The following is a 17356-nucleotide window of genomic DNA, read 5'->3' on the forward strand; positions in this document are numbered from 1 at the left end:
AATTTTCTACAAATTTCCGAATGTTTCCCAATTTTCAACCGTTTCTCTAATTTTCCAGAATTTTCCAGAATTTTCCACATTTTCCCAGTTTCTGCCAATTCCAACAGAGATAAAAAACCGAGATAAAAAACAGGAATTTTGGGAAAAAAACCAGAGACACAGAGCTGGCTCCTCCCCCCCACGGGATCATTAATTAATTAATTAACAATATTAACGATTAATTAATGATTAGGGAATTGCTGTTTTTAAGGTCTCCACGGGGTTTTTTGGGATCCCAGGGCAAGCAAATCAGTGGTAATAACTATGATTAACATTATGAATAAAATAACAATTTTTAATAATGGTTAAATATTGTAAATATAATGGATGAACAAATAAATACTAAAAATAAGTAAGCAAATACTGTAAATAAATAAAATAAATACAAAAAATAAGTAGAAATTAAATTCTAGCGTAAATATTATAAATAAATATTAGAAATAAATAATACGATAAACAAGTAACTAAGTACAATAAATAAATAAAAAAGTAAGTACAATAAATGAATAAATACTATAAATAGGTAAATAATTGCAATAAACAGATAAATATAATAAATAAGTCAATAAACACTAAAATAAATACTCTGAATGGATAAATAAATAAATAAATAAATACAACAAATAAATGCTAATATAAATAAGTAGTTTAAATAAATAAATAAACACAATGAATTTAAAAATGTAATAAATAAAAAATGCTGACATAAATAAATACTCAAAATAGACAAATAAATAAATAAATACAATAAATGAATAAATACTGCAAGTAGATAAATAAATAAATACAATGAATAAATAAAAAAATAAGTAAATACTATAAATAGATAAATAAACGCAATAAATAAATACAATAAATGAATAAACACTAACATAAATACATACTATAAATAGACAAATAAATAAGTAAATACCATAAATAAATAGATGCAAAAATAAATAAATACTGACATTAAAATATACCAAAAATAATAAAAATTATAAATAAATGAATAAATAAATATTGCAAATAAATGAATTTTGCCAAGGACAATGAACAGAAATTTTGTGGGCAGCCGAGGCCTGCAGGGCCGGCCGCGCTCCCAACGCATTCTGGAAATTCCCAAATTCCCAAATTCCGGCCCCAAATCCCCCAAAAATCCCCCCAAAATCCCCCAAACCCCCCAAATCCCGACCCCCCGGACTCACCGGCCCTGTCGGGGTTTGGGATTTGGGGTTTGGGATTTGGGGTTTGGGGTTTGGGATTTGGGATTCGGGATCGGGCGGAGGAGCCGCGACAGCTGAGCTGGAACCGAGCCTGGGCCTAAAAATAAACCGGGACAGGATCCCAAATTAAACCGGGACGGGATCCCAAATTAAACTGGGATAGGATTCCAAATTAAACTGGGAAAGGGTCCCAAATTAAACTGGGAGGGGATCCCAAATTAAACTGGGGAGGGATTCTAAAATGGGAACGGGGGAGGATCCCAAAATGGGAATGGGGGAAAATCCCAAAATTAAACTGGGACAGGATCCGAAATTAAACTGGAACAGGATTCCAAATTAAACTGGGATGGGATCTCAAATTGGGAATGGGGGAGGATCCTAAAATGGGAATGGGGGAAAATCCCGAAATTAAACTGGGACAGGATCCCAAATTAAACTGGGAGGGGATCCCAAAATGGAAATGGGGGAGGATCCCAAAATGGGAATGGGGGAAAATCCCAAAATTAAACCAGGACACAATCCCAAAATTAAACCGGAACGGGATCCCAAATTAAACTGGGATGGGATCCCAAAATGGGAACAAGGGGGGGAATCCCCAAATGGAAATGGGGAAGATCCCAAAATTGAACTGGGACAGGATCCCAAAATGGTAATGGGGGGAAAATTGGGATCCTGGAAGGGGGACAAAGGGAAGGGGTCAGGCTGGGGCACAGAGGGATTGGGATGGGACTGGGATCAGGATCAGGATTGGACTGGGATCAGGGTTGAATTTGGGATTGGGATCAGGATTGGGACCAGGATCAGGATCAGGATCCAGGACTGGGATCGGGATGCTCTGGGGATATCGGGATCAGGGTTGGGGTTGGGATTGGGATCAGAATTGGGATCATGACCAGGATTGGGATGGGAACTGGGAGCGAGATGCTCTGGGGAATATCGGGGATTCTTTGGAGGGTTATTTGGGATCCTTTGGAGAATATTTTGGGATCCTTTGGAGGATATTTTGGGACGCTTTGGGGGTTTTTTTGGGATGCTTTGGGGGTTTTTTTGGGATGCTTTGGAGGATTTTTTTGGATCCTTTGGAGGGTTTTTTGGGATCCTTTGGAAGGTATTTTGGGGTCCTTTGGAGAATATTTTGGGACGATTTGGGGGGATCTGGGATCCTCTGGGAGATTTCCCTCCAAATCCACTTTCCGTACAGCACCGCAGGGCGCCGCCATTTTCCCCCACGCGAGCCGCCATTTTCTCCACGCGGGCCGCCATGCTGCCGTACGGCGCTACGTCACTTCCCGTTCCGCCGGAAGCGGCCCCTCCTCTTTCCGCCCGCGCCGGCCTGAGGGGACGGACGGGTCCGGGCCGAGGCCTCCGCGCATCCGCCGCCATCCCGCCTTCCCCGCCGGGCTCCGCCGCCATCCGCCGCCGCCATGACGGAGCAGATGACCCTGCGCGGGACCCTGAAGGGCCACAACGGCTGGGTGACCCAGATCGCCACCACGCCGCAGTTCCCGGACATGATCCTGTCGGCCTCGCGCGGTGCGCGCCCTGAGGGGACACCGGGGGGAAAAGGGGGCGGGGGGGGCCCTTAGAGGGGTTTTAAGGGGTTTGGGGGGGTTTAGGGGGCTGGAGGATCCCCAAAATCCGATCAGGAGGGATTTGGAGCTGGCAGAACCGGGGACCCCCCCTCAGTTTGGGTTTGGAATTGGGGCCAGGACCCCCCAAAATCCGCCCTGGAGGGATTTGGGGAGCAGGAGCTGCCAGAACCGGGGATCCCTCCTCAGATTGGGGCTGGGACCCCCCAAAATCCCCGTGTCCCCCCCAGATAAGACTTGGGGGTCCCTGGGGTGACCCCCCTGTGTCCCCACCCCAAACAAGACCTGGGGTGACCCCAGGGTGTCCCCCCCCCGTGTCTCCCCCAGACAAGACTTGGGGGGTTTCAGGGTGACCCCCTCGTGTCCCCCCCGTGTCCCCACCCCAGGGTGACCCCCCTGTGTCCCCCTCCTCAAGACAAGACCCCGGAGTGACCCCTTCCATGTCCCCCCTGTGTCCCCCATCCCAGACAAAACTTGGGGTGACCCCAGGTGACGCCCCCAGACAGGACCCCAGGGTGTCCCCCCCGTGTCCCCACCCCTGACAAGACCCTGGGGGTCTCTGGAGTGTCCCCCCTGTGTCCCCACCCCAGATAGGACCCCAGAGTGACCCCAGATGACCCCCCCCATGTCCCCCCTGTGTCCCCACCCCAGGGTGACCCCCCCTGTCCCCCTCCTCAAGACACCCCCTGTGTCTCCCCTGTGTCCCCACCCCAGAGTGACCCCAGGGTGTCCCCCACCCCAGAGTGACCCCAGGGTGTCCCCCACCCCAGAGTGACCCCAGGGTGTCCCCCCTGTGTCCCCCACCCCAGAGTGACCCCCCCAATGTCCCCTCCCCAGACAAGACCATCATCAAGTGGAAGCTGACCCGTGACGAGACCAACTACGGGATCCCCCAGAGTGACCCCAGGGTGTCCCCTCACCCCAGAGTGACCCCAGAGTGACACCCCAATGTCCCCCCCCCAGACAAGACCATCATCATGTGGAAGCTGACCCGTGACGAGGACCTGTGTCCCCCACCCCAGAGTGACCCCAGAGTGACACCCCAATGTCCCCCTCCCCAGACAAGACCATCATCATGTGGAAGCTGACCCGTGACGAGACCAACTACGGGATCCCGCAGAGTGACCCCAGGGTGACCCCAGGGTGTCCCCCCACCCCAGAGTGACCCCAGAGTGACCCCCCACCCCAGAGTGACCCCAGAGTGACCCCCCCAATGTCCCCCCACCCAGACAAGACCATCATCATGTGGAAGCTGACCCGTGACGAGACCAACTACGGGATCCCGCAGCGGGCGCTGCGCGGTCACTCGCACTTCGTCAGCGACGTGGTCATCAGCTCGGACGGGCAGTTCGCGCTCTCGGGCTCCTGGGACGGCACGCTGCGCCTCTGGGACCTCACCACGTGGGTCTGGGGGGGCTTTGGGGGGGTGTGGGGGGGTCACCAGGCCTGGGTTATACCAGGTTTTTGGGGTGGATCCGGAGTTTGGGGTGGATCCTGGATTTGTCAGTCTTGGGGTCTCAGGAGATCACTGTGGGGGTTCAGGAGAGTCTGGGGTCTCAGGAGATCACTGTGGGGGTTCAGAGGGGTCTGGGGTCTCAGGAGGTCTGGGTTATCCCAGGTTTTTGAGTCTGGGGGGTCTGGGGTCTCACCAGGCCCAGGTTATCCTCGGTTTTTGGGGTGGATCCCAAGTTTATGAGTCTGAGGGATGTTTAGGGGGGTCTGGGGTCTCTCCCGGCCCAGATTATCCCAGGTCTGGGGTGGACCCAGGTTCAAGGGGGTCTGGGTCTCACCAGGTCCAGATTATCCCAGGTTTTTGGGGTGGATCCCAGGTTTATGAGTCTGGGGGCTCAAGGGATCTCTGTAGGGGTTCAGGGGGGTCTGGGGTCTCACCAGGCCTGGGTTATCCCAGGTTTGAGGTGGATCTCAGGTTCAGGAGGGTCTGGGGTCTTAGGAGATCACTGTAGGGGTTTAGGGGGGTCTCTCCAGGCCTGGGGTTTTGGGGTGGACCCCAGGTTCAGAGGGGTCTGGGGTCTCACGAGGCCCAGATTTTTGAGGTGGACCCTGTGTTTTTGGGGTTGACCCTGGATTTGTGGAGTCTGGGGGCTCAGGAGATCGGTGTAGGAGTTCAGAAGGGTCTGGGGTCTCACCAGGCCCAGGCTGTCCCGGGTTTTTGGGGTGGATCCGGGGTTTGTGGAGTCTGGGGTCTCAGGAGATCCCTGTGGGGGTTCAGGGGGTCTGGGGTCTCAGGAGATCACTGTAGGGGTTCAGGAGGGTCTGGGGTCTCACCACATCAGTCTAGGGGGGTCTGGGGGATGTTTAGGGGGTCTGGGGGCTCACCAGGCCCAGGTTATTCCAGGTTTGGGGTGGACCCCAGGTTCAGAAGGGTCTGGGGGCTCACTAGGCCCAGATTATCCCAGGTTTATGAGTGTGGGGTCTCAGGGGTCACTGTGGGGTTCAGGAGGGTCTGGGGTCTCACCAGGCCTGGGTTTTTGGGGTGGATCTCGGGTTCAGGGGGTCTGGGGTCTCAGGGAGTCACTGTAGGAGTTCAGGGGGTCTGGGGTCTCACCAGGCCCATGTTTTTTGGGATGGATCTCAGGTTTTTGGGGTGTTCCTGTGTGTTTTTGGGATGGATGTCCGGTTTTTGGGATGGATCCCATGTTTTTGGGGTGGATCTCCGGTTTTTGGGGTGCTCCCGTGCCTGCCCTGATGATTACACACCGGCACTGTCCGACCCGCGGGGCTGGGGACACGTCCTGCAATGATGAGGGGACAGGCGGGGAGCAGGGGGGACAGGGCCTGGTTCTTGGTGGCACCTGGGTGGATCTTGGTGGCCCCTGGGTGTTTTTTGGTGTCCCCTGGGTGGCTTTTGGGTTGTTCCTGGTGGCCCCTGGGTGGTTCTTGGTGGCCCCAGGGTTGCTCTTGGTGGCCCTGGGTGGTTTTTGGTGGCCCCTGGGTGGTTCCTGGTGTCCCCTGGGTTGTTCCTGGTGGCCCCTGGGTTGCTCTTGGTGGCCCCTGGGTGTTTCTTGGTGGCCCCTGGGTGGCCCCTGGGCGGTTTTTGGTGGCCCTTGGGTGTTTCCTGGTGGCCCCTGGGTTTGTGGCTGTCCCCAGGGTGGTTTTTGGTGGCCCCTGGGTGGTTTTTGGTGGTCTTGGGTGGTTTTTGCTGGCCCCAGGGCGGTTTTTGGTGTCCCCTGGGTGGTTTTTGGTGGCCCCTTGGTGGCCCCTGTTGTTCCTGGTGGCCCTGGGTGGTTTTTGGTGGCCCCTGGGTGTTTCCTGGTGGTTTTTGGTGGCCCTGGGTTTTCCTGATGGCCCCTGGGTTGTTCCTGTTGGCCCCTGGGTGGCTCTTGGTGGCCCTTAGGTGGTTCCTGGTGGCCCCTGGGTGGTTTTTGGTGACCCTTGGGTTGTTCCTGGTGACCCCTGGGCGGTTCCTGGTGGCCCCTGGGCGGTTTTTGGTGGTCCCAGGGTGGTTCTTGGTGGCCCTTAGGTGGTTCCTGGTGGCCCATGGGTGTTTCCTGGTGGTTTTTGGTGGCCCCTGGGTGTTTCTGCGTGTCCCCAGGGCGGTTTTTGGTGGCCCTGGTGGATCTTGGTGGCCCCTGGGCGGTTTTTGGTGACCCCTGGGTTGTTCCTGGTGGCCCCTGGGTGTTTCTTGGTGTCCCCTGGGTGGTTTTTGGTGGCCCTGGGTGTTTCTTGGTGGCCCCTGGGTGTTTCTTTGTGGATCTTGGTGAGCCCTGGGTGGTTTTTGGTGGCCCCTTGGTGATTTTTGGTGGCCCCTGGGTGTTTCTTGGTGTCCCCTGGGTTGTTCCTGGTGGCCCCTGGGCGGTTTTTGGTGACCCTTGGTTGTTCTTGGTGGCCCCTGGGTGGTCCTTGGTGACCCCAGGGTGTTTCCTGGTGGCCCTGGGTGGTTCTTGGTGGCCCCTGGGTGATTTTTGGTGGTGGTTGGGCGGTTTTTGGTGGCCCTGGGTTGTTCCTGGTGGCCCCTGGATGGTTCTTGGTGGCCCCAAGGTGGATCTTGGTGGTTTTTGGTGGCCCCTGGGTGTTTCTTGGTGGCCCCTGGGTGTTTCTTGGTGGCCCCTGGGTTGTTCCTGGTGGCCCCTGGGCGGTTCCTGGTGGCCCCTGGGTTTGTGGCTGTCCCCAGGGTGGTTTTTGGTGTCCCCTGGGTTGTTCCTGGTGGCCCCTGGGCGGTTTTTGGTGGCCCCTGGGTGGTTCTGGGTGGCCCCTGGGTGCATCTTGGTGGCCCCTGGGTGGTTCTTGGTGGCCCCTGGGTGGTTCTTGGTGGCCCCTGGGTGGATCTTGGTGGCCCTGGGTGGATCCTGGTGGCCCCAGGGTGGTTTTTGGTGACCCCTGGGTGGCTCTTGGTGGCCCCTGGGTTGTTCCTGGTGTCCCCTGGGTGTTTCCTGGTGGCCCCTGGGTGGTTTGTGGCTGTCCCCAGGGCGGTTTTTGGTGGCCTTGGGTGGTTTTTGGTGGCCCCTGGGCGGTTTTTGGTGGCCCCTGGGTGGTTCCTGGTGGCCCCTGAGTTGTTCCTGGTGGCCCCTGGGTGGTTCCTGGTGGTTTTTGGTGGCCCTGGGTGGTTTTTGGTGGTTCTTGGTGGCCCCTGGATGGTTTTTGGTGGCCCCTGGGTTTGTGGCTGTCCCCTGGGCGGTTTTTGGTGGCCCCTGGGCGGTTTTTGGTGGCCCCAGGGCGGTTTTTGGTGGCCCCTGGGTGGTTTTTGCTGTCCCCTTGGTGGTTTTTGGTGGCCCCTGGGTTTGTGGCTGTCCCCAGGGCGGTTTTTGGTGGCCCCTGGGCGGTTTTTGGTGGCCCTTGGATTGTTCCTGGTGACCCCAGGGTGGTTCTGGGTGGCCCAGGGTGGTTTTTGATGGTTTTTGGTGACCCCTGGGTTTGTGGCTGTCCCCTGGGTGGTTTGTGGCTGTCCCCTGGGTGTTTTTGGTGGCCCTGACCCCGCTGTGGCCCCGCAGGGGCACGACCACGCGGCGCTTCGTGGGCACACCAAGGACGTGCTGAGCGTGGCCTTCAGCTCCGACAACCGGCAGATCGTGTCGGGCTCCCGCGACAAACCATCAAGCTCTGGAACACGCTGGGGGTCTGCAAGTACACCGTGCAGGTCAGATCTGGGGGGTTTGGGTTAAATCTGGGGGGTTTGGGGTCAGTTCTGGGGGTTTGGGGTCAGTTCTGGGGGTTTGGGGTTAATTCTGGGGGTTTGGGGTCAGTTCTGGGGGTTTGGGGTCAGTTCTGGGGGGTTTGGGGTCAGTTCTGGGGGTTTGGGTCAGTTCTGGGGGTTTGGGTCAGTTCTGGGGGGTTTGGGGTCAGTTCTGGGGGTTTGGGGTTAATTCTGGGGGGTTTGGGGTCAGTTCTGGGAGTTTGGGGTTAATTGTGGGGGGTTTGGGGTCAGTTCTGGGGGTTTGGGGTCAGTTCTGGGGGTTTGGGGTCAGTTCTGGGGGGTTTGGGGTCAGTTCTGGGGGTTTGGGGTCAGTTCTGGGGGTTTGGGGTCAGTTCTGGGGGTTTGGGGTCAGTTCTGGGGGGTTTGGGGTCAGTTCTGGGGGGTTTGGGGTCAGTTCTGGGGGGTTTGGGGTTAATTCTGGGGGGTTTGGGGTCAGTTCTGGGGGGTTTGGGGTCAGTTCTGGGGGTTTGGGGTCAGTTCTGGGGGGTTTGGGGTCAGTTCTGGGGGTTTGGGGTCAGTTCTGGGGGTTTGGGGTCAGTTCTGGGGGGTTTGGGGCTGGTTCTGGGGAGTGTGGGGTCAGTTCTGGGGGGTTTGGGGTCAGTTCTGGGGGGTTTGGGGTTAATTCTGGGGGTCTGCAAGTACACCGTGCAGGTCACACGGGGGTGGCCCTGTTCCTGTCCCCAAACACCCAGAGTGGCCTTGTTGGTGTCCCCAATCCCTGAGGTGACCCCTGGGGTGTCCCTGTCCCTGTTCCTGTCCCCAAACCCCCAGTGGCCCTGTTGGTGTCCCCAAACCCCCAGAGTGGCCCTGGAGTGTCCCCAAACCCCCAGAGTGGCCTTGTTGGTGTCCCCAATCCCTGTAGTGACCCGAGGGTGTCCCTGTCCCTGTTCGTGTCCCCAAACCCCAGGGTGGCCCTGGCTGTGTCCCCAAACCCCCAGGGTGGCCCCAGGGTGTCCCTGTCCCTGTTCGTGTCCCCAAACCCCCAGAGTGGCCCTGCTGGTGTCCCCAAACCCCTGAGGTGACCCCTGGGGTGTCCCTGTCCCTATTCCTGTCCTCAAACCCCCAGAGTGGCCCCTGGGGTGTCCCTGTCTGTGTCCCTGGTGTCACCTTGTCCCCACTGTCACCTTGTCCCCAATCCCTGTGGGCTGTCCATGTCCCCAATCCTTGGGTGTCCCTGTCCCCGCTGTCACCGTGTCCCCAGGGTGTCCCTGTCCACGTCCCTAATCCTTGGGATGTCCCCGCTGTCACCATGTCCCCGCTGTCACCGTGTCCCCAGGTGTCCTTGTCCGTGTCCCTAATCCCTGAGATGTCCCCGTTGTCACCGTGTCCCCAATCCCTGTGGGTGTCTCTGTCCCCACTGTCACCGTGTCCCCGCTGTCACCGTGTCCCCGGGCTGTCCCTGTTGGTGTCCGTGTCCCCACTGTCACCGTATCCCCAGGCTGTCCCTGTCCCTGTCTGTGTCCCGTTGTCACCGTGTCCCCGTTGTCACTGTGTCCCCACCCCGCAGGACGAGAGCCACTCGGAGTGGGTGTCCCTGTCCCCAATCCCTGGGCTGTCCCTGTCCCGTTGTCACCATGTCCCCCACAGGACGAGAGCCACTCGGAGTGGGTGTCCCTGTCCCCACTGTCACTGTGTCCCTGTCCCTATTGTCCCCACTGTCCCCGTGTCCCCGTTGTCACCATGTCCCCATTGTCCCCAACAGGACGAGAGCCACTCCGAGTGGGTGTCCCTGTCCCTGTCCCCAATCCCCAAGGTGTCCCTGTCACTGTGTCCCTGTCCCCAACAGGATGAGAGCCACTCGGAGTGGGTGTCCCTGTCCCTGTCCCCAATCCCCAAGGTGTCCCTGTCACTGTGTCCCTGTCCCCAACAGGATGAGAGCCACTCGGAGTGGGTGTCCCTGTCCCCGTTGTCACCATGTCCCCATTGTCCCCACAGGACGAGAGCCACTCGGAGTGGGTGTCCCTGTCCCTGTCCCTATTGTCACCATGTCCCCATGTCCCCAACAGGACGAGAGCCACTCCGAGTGGGTGTCCCTGTCCCTGTCCCACTGTCACTGTGTCCCCAATCCCTGATTTGTCCCCGTGTCCCCCGCAGGACAAGAGCCATTCCGAGTGGGTGTCCCTGTCCCCACTGTCACTGTGTCCCTGTCCCCATTGTCACTGAGTCCCTGTCCTGTCTGTGTCCCTGTGTCCCCACTGTCCCCGTGTCCCCCACAGGACGAGAGCCATTCCGAGTGGGTGTCCCTGTCCCTGTGTCCCTGTCCCTGTGTCCCTGTCCCTGTCTGTGTCCCCACTGTCACCATGTCCCCATTGTCCCCATGTCCCCACAGGACGAGAGCCATTCCGAGTGGGTGTCCCTGTCCCTGTGTCCCTGTCCCCATGTCCCCATTGTCCCCATGTCCCCACAGGACGAGAGCCACTCGGAGTGGGTGTCCCTGTCCCTATCCCTATTGTCACCGAGTCCCTGTCCTGTTTTTGTCCCCATTGTCACCATGTCCCTGTCCCCACAGGACGAGAGCCACTCCGAGTGGGTGTCCCTGTCCCTGTCCCCATTGTCACTGTGTCCCTGTCCTGTCTGTGTCCCTGTCCCCATGTCCCCATTGTCCCCATGTCCCCACAGGACGAGAGCCACTCGGAGTGGGTGTCCCTGTCCCTGTCTGTGTCCCCATTGTCACCATGTCCCCAATCCCTGTCCCTGTCCCCATGTCCCCACAGGACGAGAGCCATTCCGAGTGGGTGTCCCTGTCCCTGTCCCCATTGTCACCATGTCCCCAATCCCTGGTTTGTCCCCATTGTCCCCATTGTCCCCATTGTCCCCCACAGGACGAGAGCCACTCCGAGTGGGTGTCCCTGTCCCCACTGTCACCATGTCCCCATTGTCCCCATTGTCACCATGTCCCTGTCCCCAACAGGACGAGAGCCACTCCGAGTGGGTGTCCCTGTCCCCACTGTCACCATGTCCCCATTGTCCCCATTGTCACCATGTCCCTGTCCCCACAGGACGAGAGCCACTCGGAGTGGGTGTCCCTGTCCCTGTCCCCACTGTCACTGTGTCCCTGTCCCTGTCCCCACCCCTGATTTGTCCCCATTGTCCCCACAGGACGAGAGCCACTCGGAGTGGGTGTCGTGCGTTCGCTTCTCGCCCAACAGCAGCAACCCCATCATCGTGTCCTGCGGCTGGGACAAGCTGGTCAAGGTGCTGGGGGGGGTACTGGGGGGGTCACCCCGAATTTACCCCGGGATTTACCCCTGGGACCCCGAATCTGCCCCTGTGACCCCGAATTTACCCCCGGGATTGGCCCTGTGACCCCAAATTTACCCCTCTGACCCCGAATGTACCCCCGGGATTTACTCCTCTGACCCCGAATCTGCCCCTGGGATTGCCCCTGTGACCCCAAATTTACCCCTGGGACCCCAAATTTACCCTGGGATTGGCCCCTGACCCTGAATGTGCCCCTGGGATTGCCCCTGGGACCCCGAATTTACCCTGGGACCCCGAATTTACCCTGGGATTGCCCCTGTGACCCCAGATTTACTTCTCTGACCCCCAAATTTACACCTCTGATCCCAAATTTACCCCCCTGACCTTGGGATTTACCCCTTTGACCCCTGGATTTACCCCTGTGACCCCAAATTTACCCATCTGACCCTGGGGTTTGCCCCTCTGACCCCCGAATTTACCCCTCTGACCCCAAATTTACCTTGGGATTTGCCCCTGTGACCCCAAATTTACCCCTCTGACCCAGGATTTACCCTCTGACCCCCAAATTTACCCCTCTGACCCCAAATTTACTCCTCTGACCCCAGGATTTATTCCCCCCTCACCCCAATTTGCCCCTGTGACCCTGAGATTTACCCCTCTCACCCTGAGATTTGCTCCCCTCACCCCAGGATTTGCCCCCCTGACTCCCGGATTTGCCCCCCTGACCCCAGGATTTGCCCCCCTGACCCCTTTTTTGCCCCCCAGGTGTGGAACCTGGCCAACTGCAAGCTGAAGACGAACCACATCGGGCACACGGGCTACCTGAACACGGTGACCGTGTCCCCAGACGGGTCCTTGTGCGCCTCAGGGGAAAGGTAACCATGGAAACACACCTGGGGACATTGGGGACACACCTGGGGACACACCCGGGGGGTGGGACACACCTGAGTGACACCTGAACACGGTGACCGTGTCCCCAGACGGGTCCTTGTGCGCCTCAGGGGGAAAGGTGAGAGAAAACACACCTGGGACACACCTGGGGGGGGTGGGACACATCTGGGGACACACCTGGGGGGTGGGACACACCTGGGACACACCTGGGGGACACCTGAACACGGTGACCGTGTCCCAGACGGCTCCCTGTGCGCCTCGGGGGGAAAGGTAACCATGGAAACACACCTGGGGACATTGGGGACACACCTGGGGACACACCTGGGGGGTGGGACACACCTGGGGACACACCTGAGTGACACCTGAACACGGTGACCGTGTCCCCAGACGGGTCCCTGTGCATCTCGGGGGGAAAGGTGAGGGGGGACACACCTGGGGACACCTGGGACACACCTGGGACCGTGTCCCCCCGATGTCTCTCACTGTCCCCTCTGACCCCTGGTGTCCCCCACTGACCCTGCTATCCCCCCTGTCCCCTCACTGTCCCCTCACTGTCCCCACTGACCCTGGTGTCCCCCCAGTGACCCTGAGTGTCCCTGCTGACCCCTGGTGTCCCCCAGTGTCCCCCACTGACCCTGAGTGTCCCCAACTGACCCTGCTGACCCTCAGTGTCCCCCACTGACCCCCTGATGTCCCCCCAATGTCCCCAGGACGGCCAGGCCATGCTGTGGGACCTCAACGAGGGCAAGCACCTGACCCCACTGACCCCACTGACCCTGAGTGTCCCCAACTGACCCCGCTGACCCTCACTGACCCCTCTGTGTCCCCAGGACGGCCAGGCCATGCTGTGGGACCTGAACGAGGGGAAGCACCTGACCCCCAGTGTCCCCTTGGTGTCCCCCACTGACCCTGAGTGTCCCCTACTGACCCCCACTGACCCCTGGTGTCCCCTGCTGACCCTGCTGACCCCTGGTGACCCTGCTGTCCCTCACTGACCCCACTGACCCCCTCAATGTCCCCAGGATGGCCAGGCCATGCTGTGGGACCTGAACGAGGGCAAGCACCTGTACACGCTGGACGGGGGGGACGTGATCAACGCGCTCTGCTTCAGCCCCAACCGCTACTGGCTGTGTGCAGCCACCGGGCCCAGCATCAAAATATGGGTATGGAACTGACCAACTGACCATTAGAGTGACCACTGGGGTAGGACTGACCCCTGGGAGTGACCCTGGGACTGACCACAGGGATGGGATGGACGCGCTCTGCTTCAGCCCCAACCGCTACTGGCTGTGTGCAGCCACGGGGCCCAGCATCAAAATATGGGTATGAGTGACCAACTGACCACTGGAGTGACCGACTGACCGCTGGGGTGGGACTGACCACGGGGGACGGGATGGACGCGCTCTGCTTCAGCCCCAACCGCTCCTGGCTGTGTGCAGCCACGGGGCCCAGCATCAAAATTGGGTATGGAACTGACCAACTGACCGCTGGAGTGACCAACTGACCGCTGGGGGTGGGACTGACCCCTGGAGTGACCCCTGGAGTGACCCCTGGAGTGACCACGGGCTGTGATGAAACGTTCCGATGCCTCCGAGCTCTCGTGGGGAAACCCAGAGGCTGTTTCTGAGCCGGGCCCGGATCCGGGGGGATCTGGGGGGATCCAGGCGGGATCCAGGGGGGAAATCCAGGTGGGATCCAGGTGGGATCCAGACTTGATCCAGGTGGGATCGAGGGGAAATCCAGGTGGGATCCAGGTTTGATCCAGTGGAGGCGCCAGGTGGGATCTAAGTTTGATCCAGGCCAGATCCAGGTTTGATCCAGGTGGGAAATCCAGGTTGGATCCAGGGGGGGATCCAGGTTTGATTCAGGGGAAATCTAGGCAGGATCCAAGTTTAATCCAGGCCAGATCCAGGTTTAATCCATGTGGGAATCCAGGTGGGATCCAGGCCAGATCCAGGCAGGATCCAGGTGAGATCCAGGTTGGATCCAGTGGAGGATCCAGGTGGGATCTAAGTTTGATCCAGGCCAGATCCAGGTTTGATCCAGGGAAGAGATCCAGGCAGGATCGAGGGAAATCCAGGTTTGATCCAGGGGAGATCCAGGTTTGATCCAGGGAAGAGATCCAGGTTTGATCCAGGGGAAATCCAGGTGGGATCTAAGTTTGATCCAGGCCAGATCCAGGTTTGATCCAGGGAAGAGATCCAGGTTTGATTCAGGGGAAATCCAGGCAGGATCCAGGTTTAATCCAGGCCAGATACAGGTGGGATCCAGGAGGATCCAGGTTTGATCCAGGGGGATCCAGACTTGATCCAGGGGTAGATCCGGGGGAAATCCTGGTTGGATCCAGGCCAGATCCAGGTGGGATCCAGGTTTGATCCTGGAGGGATCCAGGTCTAATCCAGTCAGGATCCAGGTGAGATCCAAGTTTGATCCAGGCCAGATCCAGGTGGGATCCAGGTTTGATCCTGGAGGGATCTGGGGGAAATACAGGCAGGATCCAGGTTTAATCCAGGCAGGATCCAGGTGGGATTTAGGCAGGATCCAGGTTTGATCCAGGTGAGATCCAGGCCAGATCCAGGGGAAATCCAGGTTTAATCCAGATTGGATCTGGAGGGGATCCAGGTGAGATCCAGGGGGAAATCCAGTCAGGATCCAGGTCAGATCCAAGTGAGATTCAGGGGAATCCAGGTGAGATCCAGGTTTGATCCAGGCAGGATCCAGGTTTGATTCAGGGGGGATCCAGGTTTAAACCAGGGAGATCCAGAGGAAATCCAGGTTTGATCCAGGTTTGATCCAGGGAAGAGATCCAGGCAGGATCGAGGGGAAATCCAGGTTTGATCCAGGGGGGGATCCAGGTTTGATTCAGGGGGAATCCAGGCAGGATCCAAATTTAATCCAGGCCAGATCCAGGTGAGATCCAGGGGGATCCAGAGGAGATCCAGGTTTAATCCAGGCCAGATCCAGGTTGGATCCAGGGCGGGCTCCAGGTGGGATCCAGGTTTGATCCTGGAGGGATCCGTGGGAAATCCAGGCAGGATCCAGGTGAGATCCAGGTCAGATTCAGGTAGGATTTAGGCAGGATCCAGGTTTGATCCAGGCAGGATCAAGGTGGGATCCAGGTTTAATGCAGGTTTGATCCAGGGGGGAAACCAGGTGGGATCCAAGTTTGATCCAGGCCAGATCCAGGTGAGATCCAGGTTTGATCGAGGTGAGATTTAGGCAGGGTCCAGGTTTAATCCAGGTTTGATCCAGGTCAGATCCAGGTGAGACCCAGGTGGGATCCAGGTGAGATCCAGGTCAGATCCAGGGTGGAACCAGGGGAAATCCAGGTGGGATCCAGGGGAAAATTCAGGTTTGGTCCAGGCCAGATCCAGGTGGGATCTAGGTTTGATCCTGGGGGAGTCCAGGCAGGATTCAGTTTTAATCCAGGTGAGATCCAGGTTTGATCCAGGCAGGATCCAGGTGGGATCTAGGGTGGAACCAGGGGAAATCCAGGTCTGATCCAGATTTGATCTCGGGGGGATTCAGGTTTGATTCAGGGGAAATCCGGGCAGGATCTAGGTTCGATCCAGGCCAGATCCAGGTGAGATCCAGGTTTGATCTAGGGGGGGATCCAGGAGGGATCCAGGTCAGACCCAGACGGGATCCAGGTGAGACCCAGGCAGGATCCAGGTTTAATCCAAGGGAGATCCAGGTTTGATCCAGATTTGATCTGGAGGGGATCCAGGTTTAATCCAGGGGTAAGTTCAGGTTGGGTCCAGGTGAGATCCAGGTGGGATCCAGGTTTGATTCAGGTTTTGTCCAGGTGGAATCCAGGCCAGATCCAGGTCAGATCCAGGGGTATCCAGGTTTAATCCAGGGGAATCCAGGTCAGATCCAGGTGGGGTTCAGGGCGGATCCAGGTTGGATCCAGGTGAGATCCAGGTTTGATTGAGGGGGGATTGAGGTTAAATCCAGGGGGATCCAGGTGGGGTTCAGGCAGGATCCAGATCAGATCCAGTTCAGATCCAGGTCAGGCCCAGGGGGATCCAGACAGGATCCAGGTTTAATCCAGGGGGATCCAGGTTTGATCCAGGTGGAATCCAGGCCAGATCCAGGTGGGATCCAGAGGGGTCCAGGTGAGATCCAGGTGAGGTTCAGGCAGGATCCAGGGTGGGTTCAGGCAGGATCCAGGGGTATCCCGGTCAGATCCAGGTGGGATCCAGGTGAGATCAAGGTGGGATCTAGGTTTGATCTAGGGATCCAGGCAGGATCCAGGTGGGCTCCAGGGGTACCCAGGGTGCCAGAGCCGCTCCTCACCTGCCCGGCCCCGCAGGACCTGGAGGGGAAGATCATCGTGGACGAGCTGAAGCAGGAGGTGATCAGCACCAGCAGCAAGGCCGAGCCGCCCCAGTGCACCTCGCTGGCCTGGTCCGCCGACGGGCAGGTGAGGGGAGGGGGGGGGGGCTTTACCTGGGCTGGGGAGGGTGGGGGGGGGGGGCACACCTGGACTTGGAACACACCTGGGGACCCTCACCTGTACTAGGAACACTCACCTGGGCAAGGGAGGGGCTGGGGGGACCTCACCTGGGCTGGGGACACACCTGGGCTGGGAACAGACCTGGAGGGGCTTACCTGGGCAGGGAACACACCTGGGCAGGGAACACACCTGGGCTGGGAAACACCTGGGGAACCTCACCTGGGCAGAAAACATTGACCTGGGTTGGGAACACTCCTGGGGGGGCTCACCTGGGCTGGGAATTCACCTGGGCACTCTCACCTGGGGACCCCTCCGTGCTCAGGGATTTGGGAATTGGGGGAATTTGGGGACAGCTGACCCCTCCTGCCCTGGTGCCACTCCTGGGTCAGCGCTGGTCGCTCTGTGTGACCCCTGGCTGACCCTGAGTGACCCCTGTGTGACCCTGAGTGACCCGAGTGACCCCTGTGTGACCCCGAGTGACCCCTGTCCTTGTCCCCAGACGCTGTTCGCGGGTTACACCGACAACCTGGTGCGGGTGTGGCAGGTGACCATCGGCACGCGCTGACCCCAAACTTCGCTTTTTCACCCCAAAACGTTTCCAATAAAAACGGCATTTGTGGAGCCGGGGCTGCGGCGGCTGTGTCACTGACGGGATTTGGGGATAAAATCTGGGAATTTGGGGATAAAATCTGGGAATTTGGGGACAAAATCTGGGAATTTGGGGGGATAAAACCGGGGAATTTGGGGATAAATCTGGGAATTTGGGGACAAAGCCGGGGAGTTTGGGGATAAAACCTGGGGATTTGGTGGGGGTCAAACC

At 57.9% G+C, this 17356-nt stretch overlaps 1 protein-coding gene across 1 annotated transcript; it reads left to right on the forward strand.

Annotated features, from left to right (window-relative positions):
• The first annotated feature begins 2548 nt into the window (after positions 1-2548).
• Positions 2549-17157, forward strand: LOC117009849 (receptor of activated protein C kinase 1-like). Its single transcript, XM_033084225.1, is given in 11 exon segments — positions 2549-2777; positions 4063-4234; positions 7783-7802; positions 7805-7876; positions 7879-7928; positions 11085-11180; positions 11952-12038; positions 12324-12347; positions 13100-13240; positions 16393-16503; positions 17036-17157. Coding segments are annotated over 11 exon segments (948 nt in total). The 5' UTR covers positions 2549-2668; the 3' UTR covers positions 17102-17157.
• The last annotated feature ends 199 nt before the right edge of the window (positions 17158-17356 follow it).

Source organism: Catharus ustulatus, chromosome 36 (assembly GCF_009819885.2).
Source record: "Catharus ustulatus isolate bCatUst1 chromosome 36, bCatUst1.pri.v2, whole genome shotgun sequence".
In the NCBI taxonomy this organism is placed as follows: domain Eukaryota; kingdom Metazoa; phylum Chordata; class Aves; order Passeriformes; family Turdidae; genus Catharus; species Catharus ustulatus.